We start from the raw sequence: 21,171 nt of genomic DNA, 5'->3' as shown, positions 1-21,171 counted from the left end.
GGTGAGCAGGTCATTGCTGAGAAATAAACCCCAACAGGGTGATTGGCCCTGAAGCGGATCCCCCGAAGGGGCCCCACTCACCATTCATTATCCTGCTTATTGCACGGCTACTTAATAAAGCAATTAATATGTTGACACAAAACAGTGTAATTGCTTTACGGTAAAGAAAGATAATCCAGTATGCCTATCCATTATGTTTGCGCTGGATTAGGGCATCCAGCGCAAACAGGTTGGCATGCAAAAGTCCGGTAGGAAGTGTTGATCAAATATAATAATCAATATTCTGGTTTAGCTGTACAAAATGTAATTGTTTGTTTACCTGGTTGCCTGCCTGCCTTGTTGAATACGGCAACCACCCACAGACTGATTGGTTAATTTGATTCAGGTGCATTGATTCTGCAACGGACCAGTGGCCTCTTATTAAAGTTCAACGGTCATTATTGAAGAATAACAGACCTGCTGAATTCAGTGATTAATGGTCAATCGCAATCAAGCATTCGACCAAGCCGTGTAGTAAAAGCAATATTTCACATTCAAAGTTCTCTCTGTTGTCCCTCAGGGGTCATGTACAGCACTAGTGTTATTCAACAAACACACGGTCCAGTGATATTGAACAATACTACACTGTGACATGCAGCCCACAACTAGGATTTCATCACTTATTGATTACAGTAGTTGGTCGGACAGACGTGTTTTGTTAATCCTGCATCTGTGGACCTACAGATGTCTCCCAGCTATGCAAAATCAACAAACACTATGTCCATTTTTGTGCGGCGAGTGTGCTTGCGTGCGTGTGTATGTGGTGGGGGGCTTTGGTCAAAGAACAGAAAGATATTTCGAATAGTTTAACATTTCTGTCATAATGGGCTGGTTTGGCCACCTTGATCTTTCCATTCTTCAGGTCTTTGATGGTCACAGCAGGGTGACTCAGTTTCCACAAAGCACACAACATCAAGGAAAGTGTCAACTGGTTTGAGAACACATTTGGGAAAACCTGCTGTGAGCTCTGTTCTGCAGGGAAGAGCCACGAGTTCATGTTTGGTTGTCCTGTGCTAATGGTCTGTATGGCGACCAGCCCTTCACCATTGCTTTCATTCCATTTGTATTGGTTAGCATTGTGTTTTATGTGGTTTGGTTTCTTATAACCACATGAACCCTAGCATCCCTAATGGCATGATGGTGAACATTATAGGCAAAAACCAAAAACCCATGCATGAACATTTTGGAGAAAAAAAGGAATCGCTTATCTTAGGCTTTAAGTGGTTAACTACTGCTGCTTGCTTTTCAGTCTCCGGTTCCATGTCAGACAGCTTTTTAGCCCTGATCTGCTCTGATCCACAGTCAAATATAATATAAAAGTGAAACAGTGGGCTAAGCTTAAATTCCCAGAATGACGACATTACATTGTAAATGAACATCTAAAGATGTGACGAACCAGGCACCGCAACGCTGCACAATAAAGGGATATTAAACTCAACTCTCCACTCTGCCCGCCCGGAGCATTCTGGATGTGTGCCATCCTTTGTCCTTTCAGAGATAATACCTGCCATTCAGCGCAGCCTGGAACATAAACAGTAAACACTACTCTCGCCCATATCAAAGTTACAATTCAAAAAAGAACGGCCGTCTGAAAATGAACTCCCATTATATAACGGGACATTCCAGATCTGGATGCTAATTTGTGGTAACGTGTCCAAATCGGGCCGAGGGACAGGATGAAATATCAAACGGCAGCGGAGAGCGCTGATGAAGCGAGGAGTCAGTGGGTGCAGATATGATCCACATCACAGATCAAAGATGAGGGAGGGTGGGAGGTGAGGGGGGAATTATCTCATCTCAATTTACATCAGATTCAGAGATTTGTTCGCATCTCTTTGTTACTGACGGCCAAATGACGGAGCAATTTGATTGTGTTACCACGCCGACAGAGGCAGCAGCGTGTCGATGACCGGGGCTGAGGCGCGCTCGAGCTTTTGAAGTGATGAAACAACAGGACGGCGTGTTAACATGCACGATGCCACCGAGTTCAGCAGAAGACACTGCGAGCATAATTGGTCATGGCTTTGATCATACCTCCCAAACTAAAGGCCAAATAATGTTTTAGACAGGTAACCTGCAACCACAAGACCTAATTTGCTCCTGTCACTGTGTCTATAAATTAGCCTCCATTAAAGCCAAACATTTGGTGGATGCTTTGACGGTGTGCTTTGAAGGGACTCAGTGATCTAAGAGTGTGTGTGTGTGTGTGTGTGTGTGTGTGTGTGTGTGTGTGTGTGTGTGTGTGTGTGTGTGTGTGTGTGTGTGTGTGTGTGTGTGTGTGTGTGTGTGTGTGTGTGTGTGTGTGTGTGTGTGTGTGTGTGTGTGTGTGTGTGTGTGTCGCGCACGCCCGTGCGTGCGTGCGTGCGTGCTGGGCGACCCTCCAGCAGAGGAGCATGTAGGGATCAGTGAGTCCTAAAAGAAAGAGCGGGTACGATGACCGTGGCTCAATGGCGCAATGGGGGACGAGAACTTGTTCTCTGAGTCGTGACCTTTGTTCTCCTCAATGGGGTTTGTGTTCCCTCGAGGCTAATCTCCCAGGAAGACTTGGTCCTTGTTGGACGGTGGCGGATCAGTGGCGTGTCCACCTCTCAGGAACCTGTTCCTACACTGCTGCCTTATCTTTTAAAGATGGTCTCCGTTATAGCCACACTGTCCCTTTTATCACAATAGGTGAACATAGCTGATCTACAAGCTCTTATCTCACGATTCGTCACAACGTGACACGTGAGCAATTCCTTTGGAGAATAGATTTGATGTAGAGAGGAAACACTTTGCTACACCAGTGGGTCGATCTCAACATCTCTTTAAGTGGGTTACAAATGGCCCTGTATACGGGTCTGTAACCCTTATTATGGGTCCATTTGGTTTGTACACTCTCAGAGTTATGGGGATCCTTGAAATTAAAAAGTTTGAGAACCACTGTACACTAAATGGAACATAGCCTTAATTAGTATCATTGGTAACAACTATGAAGGAAGTATACGGGAAGGGGTCCGGAAGTAGGAAGAGTTCTGTGAGCATAGAGCCCATTGGGAACAATAATGTGTTGCTCTGCACGTGTTGAGTTGGTGAAACTCCTCAGTGTCAGATAAAAAGAAGCAGCATGGTGACTCCATTGTATCGGAGGAGACATGGTTTTCTACACCAGGAGACACTCTCATAGTTAGACCCGTAGGGGTCCATTTGGCTCCCACTCAAGGAATCCAGAGAGTCCCTGTTCCCCACTTTAAGAACCACTGGTCTACACCCTCCCTAGCCTGGAAACCAGACAAATCTGCCACAGGAAAAACAATCCCAGTGATATTAGTCTGGCAATGCCAGGCTACACCCTCCCCAAACCAACAGTAGAGGTTGGCAGTGACAGGGATTAACATAACATTCCTGGTATTATGGGGGCGAGTCCCAATCAAGACCGAGTCTGGGAGGGGGTCGAGTCCGAGTCGAGACACACACACACACCCACACACACCCACACACACACACACACACACACACGCGCACACACACACACACACACACACACACACACACACACACACACACACACACACACACACACACACACACACACACACACACACACAGGAGCGATGTGAAATGAAAATGCCTAAGCATGTCATATGCTCTGCGCGGCGTGCGTAATTCTCCGCCTCCTGACATTTTAGTTACGCTTGATATCGATTCATAGTGACTCGTGTCTTGTCTCGACTCGAGTGGACTCGGTGGGGGAAGAGTCCCGAGTCTATTGGTCTGAGACTGAGTCAAGTCCAAGTCAAATTAAGGGCGAGACGAGTCAATGAAAACTTGGACTCGAGACTGGTCTCGAGACGAGTCAATGACTCGAGTACTACAACACTAATGCCTAAAATGCCAGAGTATGCCAGTCTATGCCATTCAGATTTATTAATTATTTATCATATGATATTTCATTTACCATAAACAAATATTTTGTATTTTGAATGCCTCAGTTGATCTTGCACTACTGTTTATACTCTAACTGTGCTATTTTCGTTATTAATTTACTATGACTACAATTTAATACGTTATTAGTTATGGAATTGTCATTTACTTACATGTATTCGTAGATTCTTATACACATTGGTATCAAATCGGTACTCTGTATCGATTAATATGCAAGTTGTGGATCGGAAAAGGATCGGGAACAAAAATAAATGGTATCGGAACATCTCTACAAATAATCCCTTTAAAATGTCTAAATAACATTTGAATAGTTATTTACTTTGTTAGTTATTTACTTTGAATAGACTCATTCAAGTACAGTGTGTGAATTTTCGAGTAAAGGATCACAATCTTTTTGCCAGAAGTCATAGAATCCCTGACGTGTCCTCTGGAAATTCCTAGAAGGCCTTTTGTCCTTTTAAAAAAGATTACCGTCTTAATACAATGACGTCTATTGTTAAGTATACCGTCAGTTACTCCAAAATAAAAGCACAGTGTTGTGTGTGTGGTCCCTGTGGATCCATTTGCAGTGTTAATAATAGCTACTTTGTGTGAGGTGCAAGCAGGAGCAGGTCTAGCTGGATAATGGTTTAACTTGTAGTGACCTGGCTCACCCAGAGAGACTACAGTCCCCTGCATGTCAGGCAACCAACAACAACCAGTGTTTGACGTGCGTGTGTGTTCTTGTTTAACTAACCGTTGCTAACAAAAGGATAGTAAAAAAAAAAAAACATGGCCAAAACATTGTTTATAGCTAAGGTTACAATTAGTCAAAGATGCAGGTTGGTGTCAGGGTTATAGGTTTAGGGTTTAGGTTTAGTGTTGGGGAGCCCTAACCCTTTGGTTGTCCCCACGGGGGATATCGTTGGTATTGGACAGAAACCTTGTATCTCCATATTTCAACGTATTTGTATTTTGGACATACAGGGTTTTCCAACCGGAAGCGATGATATATAAATATGTACAGACCCTGTGCATGTGGTTGGGCGGCACACGGACAGGAAAGGGCCATTAAAATGTTTACCCCGCGTCCTGCTAGTTGTTGGTTCTGAACCCCTCATTTCCTTTGCTTCTGTCCATCTTGCTCAGCTCTTTCCTGGGCCAATTTAACGCTGAATGCTTAAGCAGAGGAAACATGGAACCGGAGGCTGGCCTGCTGATTCTCATACGAAGGAAGAAGGTCAGGTTACTCATGCCCACATGGGACGCATGCAGTGCTCGAGGAATGACGCTCCATTTGAGTTTGTGTTTACGGAAAAAAAGAAAAAGAAAACGCCGGCCCCCGTAATTGGGATCAGGATCCTTTACAGTTGAGGTCGGTTTTGCTCTGAAAACTTTGTGTTGGTTGACCTTGAAGTCAGTCGCCAGTCTATGAAACAACATAATAATCCCTCTTAAGGCTGTTGTCACCCTGTCAGAGTGGCTTTTAGGTCACAACCCACTGAGTCAAATGCATGGTTCAATGGCTTTCATAAGAGACACTAACACTATTTACCACTTGATGTAACATGTAATCATTATGTGGTGAGGTTGAGAGGTTATTGTGGCTTATTCTCCATTTATTCTTCTCCTTGATCGTTGCCAAATCCAATGTTGCACCACTTTGATTGACAGCTGGCAAGAGAGATCTGTTATGAATTGTTCATAACAAGTTACAGTGTTGAAATATGATTTCATGCCCTCTATACGTAATCGTACAATGAATAGCGACAATAGCTACTGTACTAGCTCTGAAGGCGTCGGAACGTGATGCGTTGTGAGCTAGTAGATCTGCAATTTGACAGTGGTTGACAGTGGTAAATAAAAGAAGAAAAATGCTTAATGTCCAGGTATATTAGTATCACCTAGAAAAGATTTCCCCCAAATATTGTTTGTAATTGATCTAAACATTATTGTCTCCACCAGGCCGAAGGCATGCGGAGAGAGTATGTTTTGCACTCCGTCCGTCCGTCTGTGTGTCCGTCCGTCCGTCACCAGCTAATCTCATCTCATCATTACATGCAGTATCTCTATAGTACATGTGCTCAAGATGGATCTGTCCGATATTTCATATTCCATTGGCTAACATTGGCTTTCAAAGTTTGCAGGATTGGCTCGTTTTGAACAAAAGGCCTCAAATCATGAACGCAGCGTGCAATTTACGTGAAATCTTTCGCACACTTTCCTACTAGGCTGAGGAATATATCCCACCCTTTTCACATTGGCCTGTTATAGCGCCAACAAGTCCCCAACAGGTGGTTTGTTTTTTGGAACAAAAATCAATCTCAAATCATCCAATTGCCATCAAAGGCGTAAGAACAAATGGCACCCTTTTCACATTGGCCTATTACAGCGCCACCAGGAGGCCACAACCTGACCTGGCCTGGTGGAGACCTGTCCCCCGATGGGCACTTTTTCTAGTTTTTACTGTGCTTACACCGTATTGTGAATTCATTTGTGCTGTATGCGCATAACTTAGTATGTCTTTCGTCAAGTATATTGAGTACTTTGCTACTGCTTTGATTAATTTGCAGGATTAAGGTCATTTGTAATGCAAGGCGTTGCTGTGATTTATTTTCTTTTAAGCCAAGGCTTAACGTTGTGTCTGTTCCCTAAGTATGTTATGTTATATTATGTTTTATAACTACACTGGTGCTCATCATCTGGTTCTACTCTCTCTGTTTGTTTGCCCATCAAACCTTCGGGCTTGATGTCTTCTGACGGCTTGCCTTCCAGTTCATTGTTTTGCTTTTATGACCGAGCGTGTTTATGCTTATGGGGGGAAAAAAAGACGTTCTCACTCTCGGCCATTGGTGGAGAAAGTGGCGTTATCATGAGAGCGAGCGTGTTACTCCAGTTTGCCCCCGTCCGTTTCTCTGTTTGTTTAAATCTCAGCCCGGGTGTTTGGGTTAGAGATTGTAATTTTGTAATGGCTGTTTACATAGCTGTTGGGTTGGCACACACGCTCTCTCTCTCTTTCTCTCTCTCTCTCTCTCTCGCACGCACGCACGCACGCACGCACGCACGCACGCACGCACGCAAACACGCACACACACACACACACACACACACACACACACACACACACACACACACACACACACACACACACACACACACACACACACACAGAGCGAGAGAGACATACTGTCCCATGATGAGATGGGCCAGTATTTACATACTCATCTATCCATTCAGCACTTCATTTCCAGCTCATTTCGACTGTCTCTCTATCTGTCTGCATCTGTGAAGAAACCACACAATAGCACTGTCTGTGTGTTGATATTTTTTGCTGTACAAATGTCTTCTAAATCATTTGTTTTTACACGATGATATAACTCTTCTGTATTCTGTGTTGAATACATGATGACCCTCTGCCAGAGTGTCACGGCCTTCTCACAGTGCGCCTGCAGACACACATAATGTGCGGTGGATGCTGGGTTTGCTCAGAAGAAGAAATGGAGACTTGTTGATGTAGTGCAAAGAAGACATGTTGGCAATCCAATATCTGTTAGAAATGTGCAGACATTTTAAGAAGTTCCGGTCACTGCCGATGTTTACAGTTACCTTTGGAGACTCAATGCGTCGTAATTCTAGCTCCTTATGATGAAAATCCGGCTGAAAATAGTCCCATCGTTTCTTAGCGAGTTGACACATAAGCCACTTAAAACAGCTTTATTGCTGGATTAAACATTTTAAGAAGTTCCGGTCACTGACGATGTTTACAGTTACCTTTGGAGAGTCAATGCGTCGTAATTCTAGCTCCTTATGATGAAAATCCGGCTGAAAATAGTCCCATCGTTTCTTAGCGAGTTGACACATAAGCCACTTCCTCGAAGTGATCAAGGTTCAAGGTTCAAGGTTCTTTATTATTTGTCTCCCGAGGAAGAAATTTGTCTTAGACAAAGGGCCCGCATGCAAGCGTAGCCCTTATGCCCATGTCGCCGCAGAGCAGCGCCACATACATCTTTCTTGCAACATCAAAGAAATCAACAACAAAGAGGCTAGCTAGCCAAGATTGTCTCTCGCACCCCCATTCACTTTGCATTGGACTCTGTTTCCCAGAAGTCCTTGCAAGCGAGTTATAGGTCGATTTACGGTTACGTCATCATAACGCGTCCGCCTCGTCACGATGTGCGGAAAAAAAAGACGTATTTTCATAAAACATTAAAAAACGGCGGATTAAACATACAAAACAAATGGCGGGTTTAACGTGTTTAGCAGGGAAAGACAATGGAATAAAAGGCGGGTTATGCAGTGAAGCTGAAGTTTTAAGAGTGCAGTTCTCTATCAGTTCAAGGTTCAAGGTGTTTACTTTATTATTACATCTTGTGTCCAGGTACAAGGGTAATACGATTATTTGTTCTGGTTCTTCAGACATTGTAGCAGCATCGATAATGATAATAGTACTGTTGTCCTACCTAGAGCTTAAAGTACCACTTCTCCCATTTTTTTATTTTTTTTATTTTTAAAGATGGAGTGCCATGATTCTTTCCACCGAATACATGATCATCAGGTATTATTCTTATATAAGGAGGAAGAATATTTTCAAAAAAGTGTACAGTATTTGTTAAAATGTCGTTTTTATGTGGGCACCCCCACCAGTTCATTAAGTATGCCTGGTTTGCCTGGTGGGTGGTGATGGTTGGTGATCCACCTGAACTGAAGCCGCACCCACAGCTGTAGTTGTATGATAAAGGGGGAGGGGTTAGGGGAGGGGCTATAATGTGATGTCACTATATTACAGTTTTTTTCATTGGCACGTTTGACTGTCAAGGGTTCAGCCTCCAGGAAGAAACCCTAAATACAAAGGGAATACATCATTGTACATAGAAACGACTCCAGGGTGTCTAATGAAGTACTGTCACCTCATAAACACATGAAAAACTGGAAAAAACAACAATTGTGGCACTCTATCTTTAAGATTTCTTTTTTGGCTTTTTATGGATGCCTTTATTATTGATAGGGCCGTAGGCTGACAGGAAATGGGGAGAGAGAGATGGGGAGTGGCATGCAGCAAAGGCCGTCTGGATAGGGACTCGAACCAGCTTAGCCTATAAGGTGCCTGGACCCGGCGGCAGCAGCCCGGGCCCACTTCACCCATTTTTTATTTTTTTATTTTATCCCACGATTTTTGCGACCCATTTTTTCACCCAGTGTCAATTATCTAATGTAATCCTGGGTGCTACACTTCCTCTGCCAACCCATTTTCATCCTAAATTTATAATGCAAGCTTTCTATTCCTGGAAAGGTAACATGCTTTCATAGAAGCCATATTTGTTCTCGCTTTAATTGTTTTTTTAAACGAAAAAAATGGAAATTGAAATGACCACGCCTGTCTACCGATTATGTCACTGGTAGGCATGTTTCCGAATTGTCCACAGACCGAGTAGACAAACATTATAATGAGCATTAGGAAACAACCTCAAAATAGCAATGTACTGTAAGATCAAGTCCTGTAAAAACATGGGATTATCTCTTCACGGAGGACTTGTTGTTCTATAAATGCATCTGTGTATACAGATATCCATCGTCAGACATGCAGTCATCATGGTGTAATGAGAGACTCTACATCATGAGAAGTTTGGCCCTGGGACGGCCATGGACAACCTGCTGATCATAGACATTACACTTTGCGTCCAGGCCTGAACCCTCAAATTAAACTTAATCCCTAAATGAAAATGTTACCGTCATGAGATTAGCCTTTACAGAGAATCCTTGGCCACACACGCACGCATGCACACACACACACACACACACACACACACACACACACACACACACACACACACACACACACACACACACACACACACACAGTGACACACACACACACACACACACACACTCACAGACACGCACACGCATCCACACACACACACACACGCGCGCACACGCACACACGCCCGCAGACAGGGAGAGAAACAGAGAGCGCTTGTTGTGTTGTTTATCATACCGAACAAGAAATGAATAATGGTTTAGCTCTGTCTGTCTGTCTGTTCCACGTCAGGCAGGTATAGCTCACTCACAATGGTTGTTTTGTCAGTCTTAAAGTAGCACAAGTGTACATAGAATGGAGATGACTAGTATGTCTCAGGTTTCCTGTGTCTTACCATAAACTCCCCGACGGTGACGTGTTCCTCATCCTCAGCTCAGACCGACTTCAAATTCCTTAAAAGGTCTCTTTGATGTCCACACAGAGGTCATATTTGTTTTATTTTCATTAATGTAAATAAAATCTCCCAAACAGTTTAAATGTGAGTCAGGGAGATGAACGATGCACTGTTCATCCTGGAAAGTCAGAAGAGTAACAGTTTTGCTTTCATCATTACCACTACCACAGTACAATCATCTTCTGAGGCATAAACACTGCTTCTCAACCACACCCTTCAAATCATATTTCATGTTTCATAGCTTAACCGTCCACATGAACCCTAACATCCCTATTCAGGGCCGAACGTTTTGTGAAAATTGATCTACAAGCTCACAATGCATTGCCTTGTGATGCATTGTGAGCTTGTAGATCGCCTATAGAGATTCAGAGCTGACCAGCTAGGGCACTTAGGGACTCCCGTTAACCATATACATAGGGTTTAGGGTTTAAGTTAAAACCATTCCAAGCTGACGTCGTGTTGCAAAAGCCTCTACACGGCAAAGTCCTCAGTGTCCTCAGTGTTATCATCAGTGTTCATCCATTTGTGACTTTACAAATGTGACCAAATGGACCCGTAGTACATTTGTACACGATAGTCTCTCAGAGTTAAATGAACACAGATGATTTTACAGTGTAGACACGACTGACCTCCCTTCACAAACAACAGCCTCATCATATTATTTATAATTGATCACAGACGCCTTCTGTCCCCAGGCAGAGTGAGTCTGACTGGGACTCATTCATTGTGACACACACCTACACACACGGACGCACGCGCGCATGCATACTTTCAGGCACACACGTGTGCGCGCGCGCGCGCGCGCACACACACACACACACACACACACACACACACACACACACACACACACACACACACACACACATGTATACAACTACACATACACTACCATGTTTGGCTTCATGGTGTGAATCTCACGTGGTTGACACTTACTGGTACACGTCCGTCAGACGTTATACATTCTGTCTCATTCACTCATCCTCCATTTCAGTTCCGTTTTTTTCTTGCTTTCTTTCTTTCTTTGCTTACATACTTTTTCTTTCCTTCTTCTTTCCTTTCCCTTTTCCTTTCTTTCTTCCTTCTGATTCCATCGTCTGTCTGACAGTGTGCATCCTTCCTTCCTTCCTTCCTTCCTTCCTTCCTTCCTTTTTCTTTCTTTCTTTCTTTCTTTCTTTCTTTCTTTCTTTCTTTCTTTCTTTCTTTCTCTTTCTTTCTTTCTTTCTTTCTTTCTTTCTTTCTTTCTTTCTTTCTTTCTTTCTTTCTTTCATTCTTTCATTCTTTCATTCATTCATTCATTCATTCATTCATTCATTCATTCATTCATTCATTCATTCATTCATTCATTCATTCATTCATTCATTCATTCATTCATTCATTCCTTCCTTCCTTCCTTCCTTCCTTCCTTCCTTCCTTCCTTCCTTCCTTCCTTCCTTCCTTCCTTCCTTCCTTCCTTCCTTCCTTCCTTCTCTCTGGCACACAATGTCTCAGTGTTTCCCCATCAGACTGCCTGGGAGACATTTGGTCACCTAACCTTCCACAGCTCAGTATAATGAGACTTGAGGGTGGAGTGGAAAGTGGGGCCCACTGCCTGCTCACTGATCCCTGTAAAGCCTTTGCTGGTCCCACCCACCTATACGCACCCACCGCAGGGCTGCAGACACTGTCCTGGGGTCAGTGGTGGAAAAAGTACTTGAATGTTTTTCTAAAGGGAACCCCTTTTGGTGTTTTAAGCATTATGTTATACTTTAGCTACTGAAAAATAGCAGATCTATACAAGCTCATAGAGCGGCACCGAGTGCAGTGCTACAAGCTTGTAGAGCAGCTATTTTTTAAAAATCCTGAAAATGTGGCGCAAATCTTTGAATATTATTCTTTCACAGTAAATGTTTTTAACTCAAATCTTTGCTTCTGGGGGGGTTCCTGGAACAACATATTACATAATACAAATACAGATAATTCTGTGGGTCCTTGACATAAAAAAGGTTGAGCACCAGTGACATAGAAACATTGTTTTTTAAGAAAACTGTTAGGATTTAGAATACCTTTTTTTGTATTGCATTGTAGAAATATGTTACAAGTAAAATTACGGAATTCAAAATTTACTTGAGTAAAAGTACAGAAGTATTGGTATCAGAATGTATTTTAAGTAGCACAAATAGACAGCTGTCACAACATCCAGCAACACCTCTAGGAGATGTGTCATACTACCACTCACCTCCCCAAGGATGGGCTGACGTTTCCCTTCAGTCGTTTCTTAGGATGATTTACTGATTTACTGCAGTAGTGCACGGTGGAGGTATATGCTGGGTCAGAGTTTCCGTTAGACAGTAAATTATGTTCAGGAACATGTTATAGATTTAACCATTTACAGCATAAATGGAATGTAATTATACCCGGCGCTGATGGCCCTGCTCTCAATATGCTCCCAGAGTGTGTTAGTTAATTGATTGATTGGCCTCTTTATTGACAAATACAAATAGACATAATAGACAGTTTCCATCTGGTTCTGTTTTCTGAGTCCTCTGTGACTCCTGCCACCTGTGTGTCGTCTCTTACTGCATCCATAAACCTCCTCTTTGGCTTTCCTGTTCTCTTACCTGGCAGTTCCATCTTCAGCATCCCCTCAATCCCTCCTTTTCACATACCCAAACCATCTCAACCACACCTCTCTTGCGTTTTCCCCAAACCTTCTAACCTGGGCTGACCCTCTAATGTAGTCATTTCTGGTCATGTTCTCTCTCCCTTGTCACTCCTAATGAGAATCGTAGCATCCTTAAAGGCGAATGACGGATGACGGAAGTGCTGGCGGCGCCGACGTACGGCTGCAGCTGTGTACGCCCTAGGCTTAACTGCAATGATGAGCCTTGCACAACCAAGAATTTCACCCATGTTACTTGTAATGTGATGTGACAATAAGGATTGATTCTCTGATTCCCGGACCAGAAGTAGTGGAGAAATAAAAATCCATGCCGAGCGTTCCGTACTGATTTAGCGGATTTGGAACTGTAAATCTCTTCATGCGCATTGTTTTCTTTCAGATGATGTGGAAAATAAGTCCATAGAATGTTGTCACTCATGTTGTGGCTTCCGCCTCTAATGGCGTTTGACCTCGCCTACCTTCGTAAAGCCCCAGCGCCCTATGTTTCCACCACTAACAGTGGTTCACAAACACATTATCAACAGAATTCAGTAAAACAACAACACTACTACTGCGTAATTCTCCTTTAATTCTGCCTCCTCAGCTCCGCCTCCTGTCGTTTTGTCAGTGCCACTGTTACCTCTGTAGTTACTACAACCCTGTACATCACTGTTACCAGTACTATTTCTCCACTGTTCAGGCATCTTCTCGCTTTTCAAGATTTTGTCTAGTGAGGAACTCTACTGCTGTCTCTCTTAAACATGCCCACACCTCCACCGGTATGTTGTCTGGGCCAACTGCATAGCTGCCGTCACTTCCACATACAAATGTGTCCTTCATCATACAAATGGAGGGCTTAAGGCCCTTATTTATCAAGGAGGTTGGGTGTACACCGCATTGATAAATAAGGGCCTTAAGTGTTTAAAATGTCTGGTAAAACCTGCCAGGTGATAAGAAGCGGCCTGCTCACTCCTCATGCATTGAAGGAAGCATGAGCTCAGTTCGGGGCTCTCCACAGGTTGGCAGAGCGAGAGTAGCGCCCATGCAGGATTACAGTTTAGGCTATTGGCATCGGGTGAAAATGCGTAACAAAAATTGTGGGATAAAAATCTGGGTCTCAGCTTTGTCAGGTGTATTGGGACCCACTGCTAGTCTATCCTGTCATGATTGCCCATCATGTTCACCTGTGTCCTGTGTGTAACCTTGTGTCTATACCAGGGGGGCAGTGAGACTGGATTTGTGTGAAGCCAGTAGGAAATCCTGACTTCTTGAAAGTTCATATAATGGCCTGTTCATATAAAACCCCATAGCTCCATAGAGGTCCATGTATTTGGGCCCAACTTCACCTAGACTGTATTAGCTTAATAAACATGGTCATGAATACTTTCTGCTTCCAGTCACTAGTTTAAAGTCTCATTTCTCATGTCATAATATTCTTTTTGGAAAATTATGGTCCCATTTATTAAAAAAATTACCATAAAGTCGAGTATGTTCTGAGGGGCGTGGCTACCTTGGGATGATTTTGATTGACGTGCGAGCTTCACGGGAGGTAGGTGTGTCTCGACTGCGTGTGTCAGTCGTAACCAGATTTCAGCAACGCCAACATGCCGTTGTGTTCTGCTGTCGGATCTTTACAGTCTATGGTCTATACTCCCCCTGTTTGTTCTGTTGCTTGTTATGTTTCTTATGTTCTGTAATGGCTCCCCAAAGCCTCCATGTACTATTTAGTCATTTTCATATAGGCCTAGTACTGCTAGTACTAGTCTGAGTTCTATACCTCAAATTTTGTCTCTGGAGTTTTTGACCTTTGCCTGTCCCTGGACTTTTGATTCTGGCCTGCTGCCTCTGGTTTGGTTGCCAAACTGATGTTCATATATCTTCTCTGCCTCTGCTTCTCCTGCGTCCAACTCTCCTGAAGCACAATGTGACACCTTGTTATGAGAATGGGCTATGATTAGAAATGCGTGGCTGATTAGATACACTTATTCAATCAGCCGGCTGACAGCTGATTACAGCTGGGGCGTATGACTCCTGTGTCCTGCATGAACTAACACAATGCTTCATTTTTCTTTTTACTCTGGAAAACGGCAACAAAAAAGTCCAACAAAAATATTGTGAGACACAATGTTCTGATAAAGAACATTCACCCAAACTTCATATTTCAGAGAACGAGCTGAGAGACACTCTGCATCTCAACTTTAAATGCATCTGACTTCAAGTCCACAGCTGGAATTCACGTCACTGTCATGAAGAACCAGACAAAATGTAATGTTGTGCCATTTATAATAAACCGACAATGTGTTATGCTGCAAGTTGACGTCGTGACAGTTAGGCCTAATTCTCAACCAGAATTTAATTAATATTCTGCTATTTTTGTCGACCGACTAGGTTGTGTGATAAATTTGTCTTTACTGTATATTGACATTTTGAACATTTTGAACCTCTTCCACAGAGCATCAACATGGTCCATAGAACAGCATTGTCCTCTCTTCCCTCTGTCCAACACTTTTGAACATTCCTCATCCAGCGGAATTTGATTATGTCTCGCCCAAGGTAGCCTGGAACTCACCTATGCTTTTTATGGCATAGGCAGCTCCCGGCAGGATCCGCCGGGAGAAACTATGCGCAGCTGCTAGACATGAGACTAATTGATTAGAGCGACAGAGAGAGAGGAGTGTGTGTGTACATGTGTGTGTGTCAATTTAACAAAGGTGCAGACGATCAGAAATCAGCAGAGAGTGAGTGATGTTTGTGCTACTCTATGCCGAATTGAAGTGGACTCGGACCCAGACTTTTTTTTCTCCCTGGAAATAAAAATGTCTGGGTTTCCGAGGCTACGCCCAAGGGCACTTCAACAGACAATGTTGATAGTCCCAGAGCAGCATGTTTGTTGGAGTTGAACCAGTGATGGTGTTTTGCTTAAGGGACAGATGAGTGAGTAGCTGGTTACCCTTCCACCTCCTCTCTGCCCTCACGCTCCATTCAGCAGCCGGTCGATTAGCAGATTCAGGTGCGTTAAATCAGCCATGGAACAATGAGGGTACTTCACCAAAAATAATAAAAGACAGAGTCGGGAGCAAGAAGTCAAACTGCTGAGGTCCTTTGAAGATCAGCGACTGTATCATAACACTGGGAGAGGTTCTGGACAAAGTGTTGGGTCCACAACTCTACCTGCTGATCCAAAGAGTCTACACTAAACCCACAAGAAGAGCATGAAAGACTGCTGCAAATCCTTTGATGGAATGTCAGGCGATAAGGCATGAAAGGGTACAAAGAGGGTGTCAAATGGTGGCAATAAGGGCAGGGTTTAATTCCTCAAACCACACTCGCATAAACACAGTGTGTTCATCAATCCACCCACATCATCCAACCAGCATGGTCCACACACATCAGAGCTCATCAATCGAAACGGGAGGTGAGGAGAGTGCCGGTGCTATAAATAACCTGGGTACAGGATGCACTCACTGTTGAATATGCTTACAACACTGTTCATTACAAGTCAAATCAAAACGATCTTTATTTATAGAGCACATTTACAACAATCAAAATTGACCATACAGTGCTGTACAGAAAGAGACATTAAGACATAAACATTATAGTCTTGAGTAAAGACATAAAAAAGCCTAAAAATTGCCTAAGCTAGATGCTACTCACCCTCTGCCAATCTGAGCTCATGCTTCCTTCACTTGACAGGGGAGGTTTCCGGGGTAGGACGTAGCACGCGAAAGGAACACGTTATTCCAACCAGTTCCTCCATCAGGCGCCCTGGCTGACCAGGGGAGTCAGTATAGAGACCAGGATTACTGCATGTTTTTGTGAGTGTACCTTAAAGGACACGGAGAGAACATGCAAACTCCACACAGAAAGGCGCTTTCTCCAACCCCACCTCGGGTATGGGTATAACACGCCCACAGCGTCCCTGGCGGGGAATCAAACCCCGGACCTTCTAGCTGTGAGAATGAGCGCTTCTATAATGTGGACAGGCACGCTGTTACAAAGCCTATAGCAGCAGTAGTGCTGTATGTGATTTGTACATGAATAAAATAAGTGTAAAATGTATTCTACAATTGACAGGGAGGCAATGAAGTGTGGCTAAAACTGGAGTTATGGTCACACATTTTGTGCCAGTGCCTGAGGAGGTGAGCAGTTTTACACTGCTCAAACGTCGGAACACATGTCCCCTTCAGTCTAGAGGATATGAACGCATGAATTGCCATCTCCAATTGTTTAGGTGGGAGAACCGTGGCTATTAGTCTTAATTGAAATATATGTGATGGCTGAATTAAAAGTGCACTATAAATGTATTATCATTATCATTATCATTATCATTAATTGAAAGAAACTGCTTTTAACAACAGAGCTAGTATGTTTGTCTAAGGTGAAGGTGCTGGCAAGTTGATCCTGATTCTTGGAAAGCTATACAGTAGCCTGTTCCTCAAAGGCTCAGGGTTTATACAGTAGGTCAAAGTTCCCTTTATTTCTGGGAAGCTGCTTACCATGCATCAGCTATAAACCCACAAAATTCAAAAACATACTCTATGAACTATCCTGTACGGATCAATTATCTTGACGAACAACAGGTGTGTATCAGTAACTCACACCAGGTGTGAGTGATCAAATTAGCCATCACTCTCCCAACAATATGATTTCTTTGAATTTTCAGATGAGAAGATGTATCTCTACAAGTTCACTGAACCCTCAGAGATTCAACAGTTTACGATGGTATCTTACCTGTCAAGCTAATTGGTGTTGTATTACTGAAGCCTCTCCTTTATTAAAGCCTCTTTGTCTTTGCCTGTTTTACACACGCTCGCACACACGCACACGCGCACACACACACACACACACACACACACACACACACACACACACACACACACACACACACACACACACACACGCACACGCACACACACATTGTGCCGTTAACTGTGGCGCATGTGAGCTGATACCAGTTCCCTGTCACATCTGTTGATGTAGATGTTTTTGGTCTCACAATAATGAGTTCCAATGGTTCTGACAGTATAGAACTTCTGACACGGAGGAAACGGCACCAGGCGTGGGGGGATATTAACCATGTGCCAGTTAGCTACTTGTCCACCGCTTTGAGCTCTATATGAAAAGCTCAGATGTTTTTCAAGCAGATGTTTTTCTTTTTTCACCCCCTTTCCCCTCCCTTTCATTTTGAAAGCAGCAAAACCTCAGCAAACAGTGTGGGAGCGCTGGAGCTTGATTAATAACCCCTCTCCCATTGATAGCATCCCTCACATGTGGTTTGGTTCATTGTATCCCATGTGGTTAACCAACCGACAGATCTGGGTTAGACACACAGAGAGACAACTAGATTACAGGCTTTGGTTTTGGCATTCTAATTCGACTCACTCACATTGTCATCCGCCAGGAAAAAGCGCTCCGGAGAGATGTTTTTATAGTTTGTAACCTGTCATTATTGGACCCCCGAGGATTTGCTAAAGTACAGGGCTAGGAACGCTACACCACGCTGTCCATTGAGATCTCATTAGCAGTAGCCCCGGCTGGCTATTCATGCGGAACATGAGAGTGTTCAGCTTCAGCTCGGAGGCGTTTGAAGTCTGTGATCTAGGAGTAGCTTCTGTTCAGTGATAGCTGAGGTTGTTTGGGGTTAGCCTTCTGCTCGCCAGATTATGCAAAGCGCCGAAATTTGACAAGCGTGATTTTCAATCACTTAAAGCCTCTATATACTTCACTGCTTGGGGTCTATACTTTGTCTCTTCCTTTTTTACCTCTTCCCCGAATGTTTGCAAAAACAAAAGACAAAACACAAGCTCCCAATGTGTCAAATTGTGAGCTTATTTTTGCCGATTGTTTGCCTGTTTTCGCGAAATGAACTTATTATGAAATGCCCAGAATATGGAAGCCAGGGTTCATGTGGTTAAGCAGATTGTCACGGCATGTCACGTTTTGATGGCTGAGTGAGTTCACCTGATCAACGGCGTTCTGGATGAGTTTCTGTGTGGTTTCAGGTTGCTTGATTGCAAGGCTGATCCTCGGCCAACGTTGGATCTTTGTCTTGACGGTTTTAGACTCTCATGTTGAGATTTTCCCCAACTTGATCGAAATGTGATCCTGGTGTGACTGTCAGGGGGAAGTAATGTGGTTCTATCCCATTCCTGAAGGCCGACGCAACTCTGTTGACCACAGCCGTAAATTAGAAGAATGAAACTCATTTATGAAGGGTCTCAGGCCTGCGACAGGGAAAGCACCCGCGCTGTTTTACGTCACACCTGCTGATCTAATTTCTCGTTTCCACTCAGTTCCTCCATCATCACCTCTCTGACAAAAGACCTGCCACTAAACTATGTTTTGTTTGCCGACAACTAATGATTTACTGATGAGTAGTACCTGCAGGCTCTGTTCATGTCTCTGTGAATTCTGTGAATTTAAAACGCTTCAGTTGAACCACTTTACAACAACCTACTTCGTTGTACATAACAATAGGGAATACTATTATTATTATTGTTATTATTATACTGGATAAAAAAATAATATAAAAGAAAGACAAATAGTTGGGAATAGAGCGTTCCGCATCGTGACAAACCATCCAAGAGTAATGAAGGTTGCATACCGTGGCGTACGGTGTATGGAACCATTTATGTTTATGTACAAGGCACGTACGTGCACGTGTGTGTGCGTGCGTGCGCGCGCGTGCACACACACACACACACACACACACACACACACACACACACACACACACACACACACACACACACACACACACACACACACACACACACACACACACAGAGTTAGTTAAACGGGTAGAGACTAGAGAGCTCATGGTGTTTGTCATTGACCGGTGTTGACATGAACCAGTCTGTGTCTTTGACCCTGTTCATCACAGTGTGTTCTGGTCAAGGCCGGGTCAGAGCCGAGTCCCAGGGGGTCACAGCCCTGACCCCAAGAATGTTCCACAGCCAACGCATGCAGTCCACTGTGACTGATGGGGTGAATTAGTGGAACTGTGTGACACAGTCCTGTGTCCTAAAGGTCACAGGTGCAGTTCCTGCAAGGGCATGATGATGTATTCTGTGTTTCTGGGAGATACTGAACAACAACAAGCCCTGCTCACTTAGTTGGACCACAGCCTCAAACGGTGGTTCTCAAACCTTTTCATGTCAAGGATCCCCAAATTGATAATTATTTTACCGCGGACGCCCATCTCAAAAACGTTTCGTCCAGAAGCAAAGGTTTTAGTTAAAAATGTATATTCAAAGATTTGCAAAATATCCACAATGAAAAAAATACAAATCACATTAAATTAAATAAAAACAGATCTACAAGCTCATAGTGCAGCACAAATATGGTATAAAGTAGTTAAATTGATTGTGAGGCTATATTAACACATTTAGCTGGGGACCCCCTGACGGCCCCCGGGCCCGGACCCCACTTTGAGAACCAATTACCTCATACATTAGGTTTCAAAATCCACAAAAAGAAAATAGATTCCGTATGAATGGGATCGGATGTGTTTTTTGGGTAGATATTTGTTTTATCACATGAACTCTAGCGTCGCTATTCTGCAGGCCATAATAGACGAACATTCTGCAAAAAGTATTTTTTTCTCTGTGTCAAAGTATTTTTGACACAGAGATTTATTGAGGGAATAAAGGAGGGAACCAGTGTAGACCCCTAGGGGGCCCTGGTCAAAGCAGTAAAGGATTTAAGTGGTTTAGTAGCGAGATACTGTAGAGAGACCGACAGACAGACGGACGGACAGACAGACATCCAAGACCTTTACTTTCCCCCCGCGGGGAAATTCTTATGTCATGTATTTTTTTCAAATGTAGGTTTTTTGGACAGACAACAAATCCTACCATCATCTCGCCTGTCAGAGAAAAATCAAGCCCCTGGAAAACATGAAGGTTAGCGATGTGCGGTGAAGAATGACGTCCCTCCGGGCAGCATGCAGCCTCTCGCAGCACAGAGGGAGGTGATTATTTGTCAGGATAATTTGACAGGCCCTGTTCCCGGCGGACACTCTGCAAGCCAAATGGTGCGAGAAGCCGTGAAATTAGACCATAAAACAGACCCCATGCAGGTCAGGCTAGAGGTTTTTTTCTTCTGCTGATTAGGAATTAAGGGAATGCGTGCTCTGCTCAACACCTGGGCTCTGCGGCCTTGCGTTGTCTGCTGTCACTGCCGGGGCCAGCTGTCGTTCACAGTCGTTGGCTAAATAATTGTCGTCACGGTCGGTTTTCTATACTTGAATGCCGTCCATGTGAATAGTCCTTTGGCTTTGGCTAATTGATTCCTACTTTTACATTCAGTACGTCTCCACAATTATCTAGTCAAATAATGGCTCAGTCGCCTAAATCTGTGTTGAATAAGCGATGTTGA

General features: G+C 43.6%; 1 protein-coding gene across 2 annotated transcripts in view; it reads left to right on the top strand.

Annotated features, from left to right (window-relative positions):
- LOC306935730 (uncharacterized protein) overlaps nucleotides 1–20,733 on the top strand; it is a 184,238-nt gene extending 163,505 nt beyond the window's left edge. The window contains exon 5 of one of the 2 annotated variants that reach the window (XM_079518913.1): nucleotides 20,622–20,733. In XM_079518913.1, the coding sequence (XP_079375039.1) occupies nucleotides 20,622–20,714 (93 nt within the window). In that variant the 3' untranslated portion in view covers nucleotides 20,715–20,733. Of the gene's footprint in view, nucleotides 1–5,088; nucleotides 5,223–20,621 lie in introns of those variants that run through there. The other variant, XM_079518914.1, reaches the window with a different exon arrangement.
- The last annotated feature ends 438 nt before the right edge of the window (nucleotides 20,734–21,171 follow it).

Source organism: Electrona antarctica (genome assembly GCF_951216825.1).
Source record: "Electrona antarctica genome assembly, chromosome: 13".
NCBI lineage: Eukaryota > Metazoa > Chordata > Actinopteri > Myctophiformes > Myctophidae > Electrona > Electrona antarctica.
The sequence above is the reverse complement of the archived record's forward strand: the minus strand, read 5'-3'. Positions and strand labels throughout refer to the sequence as shown.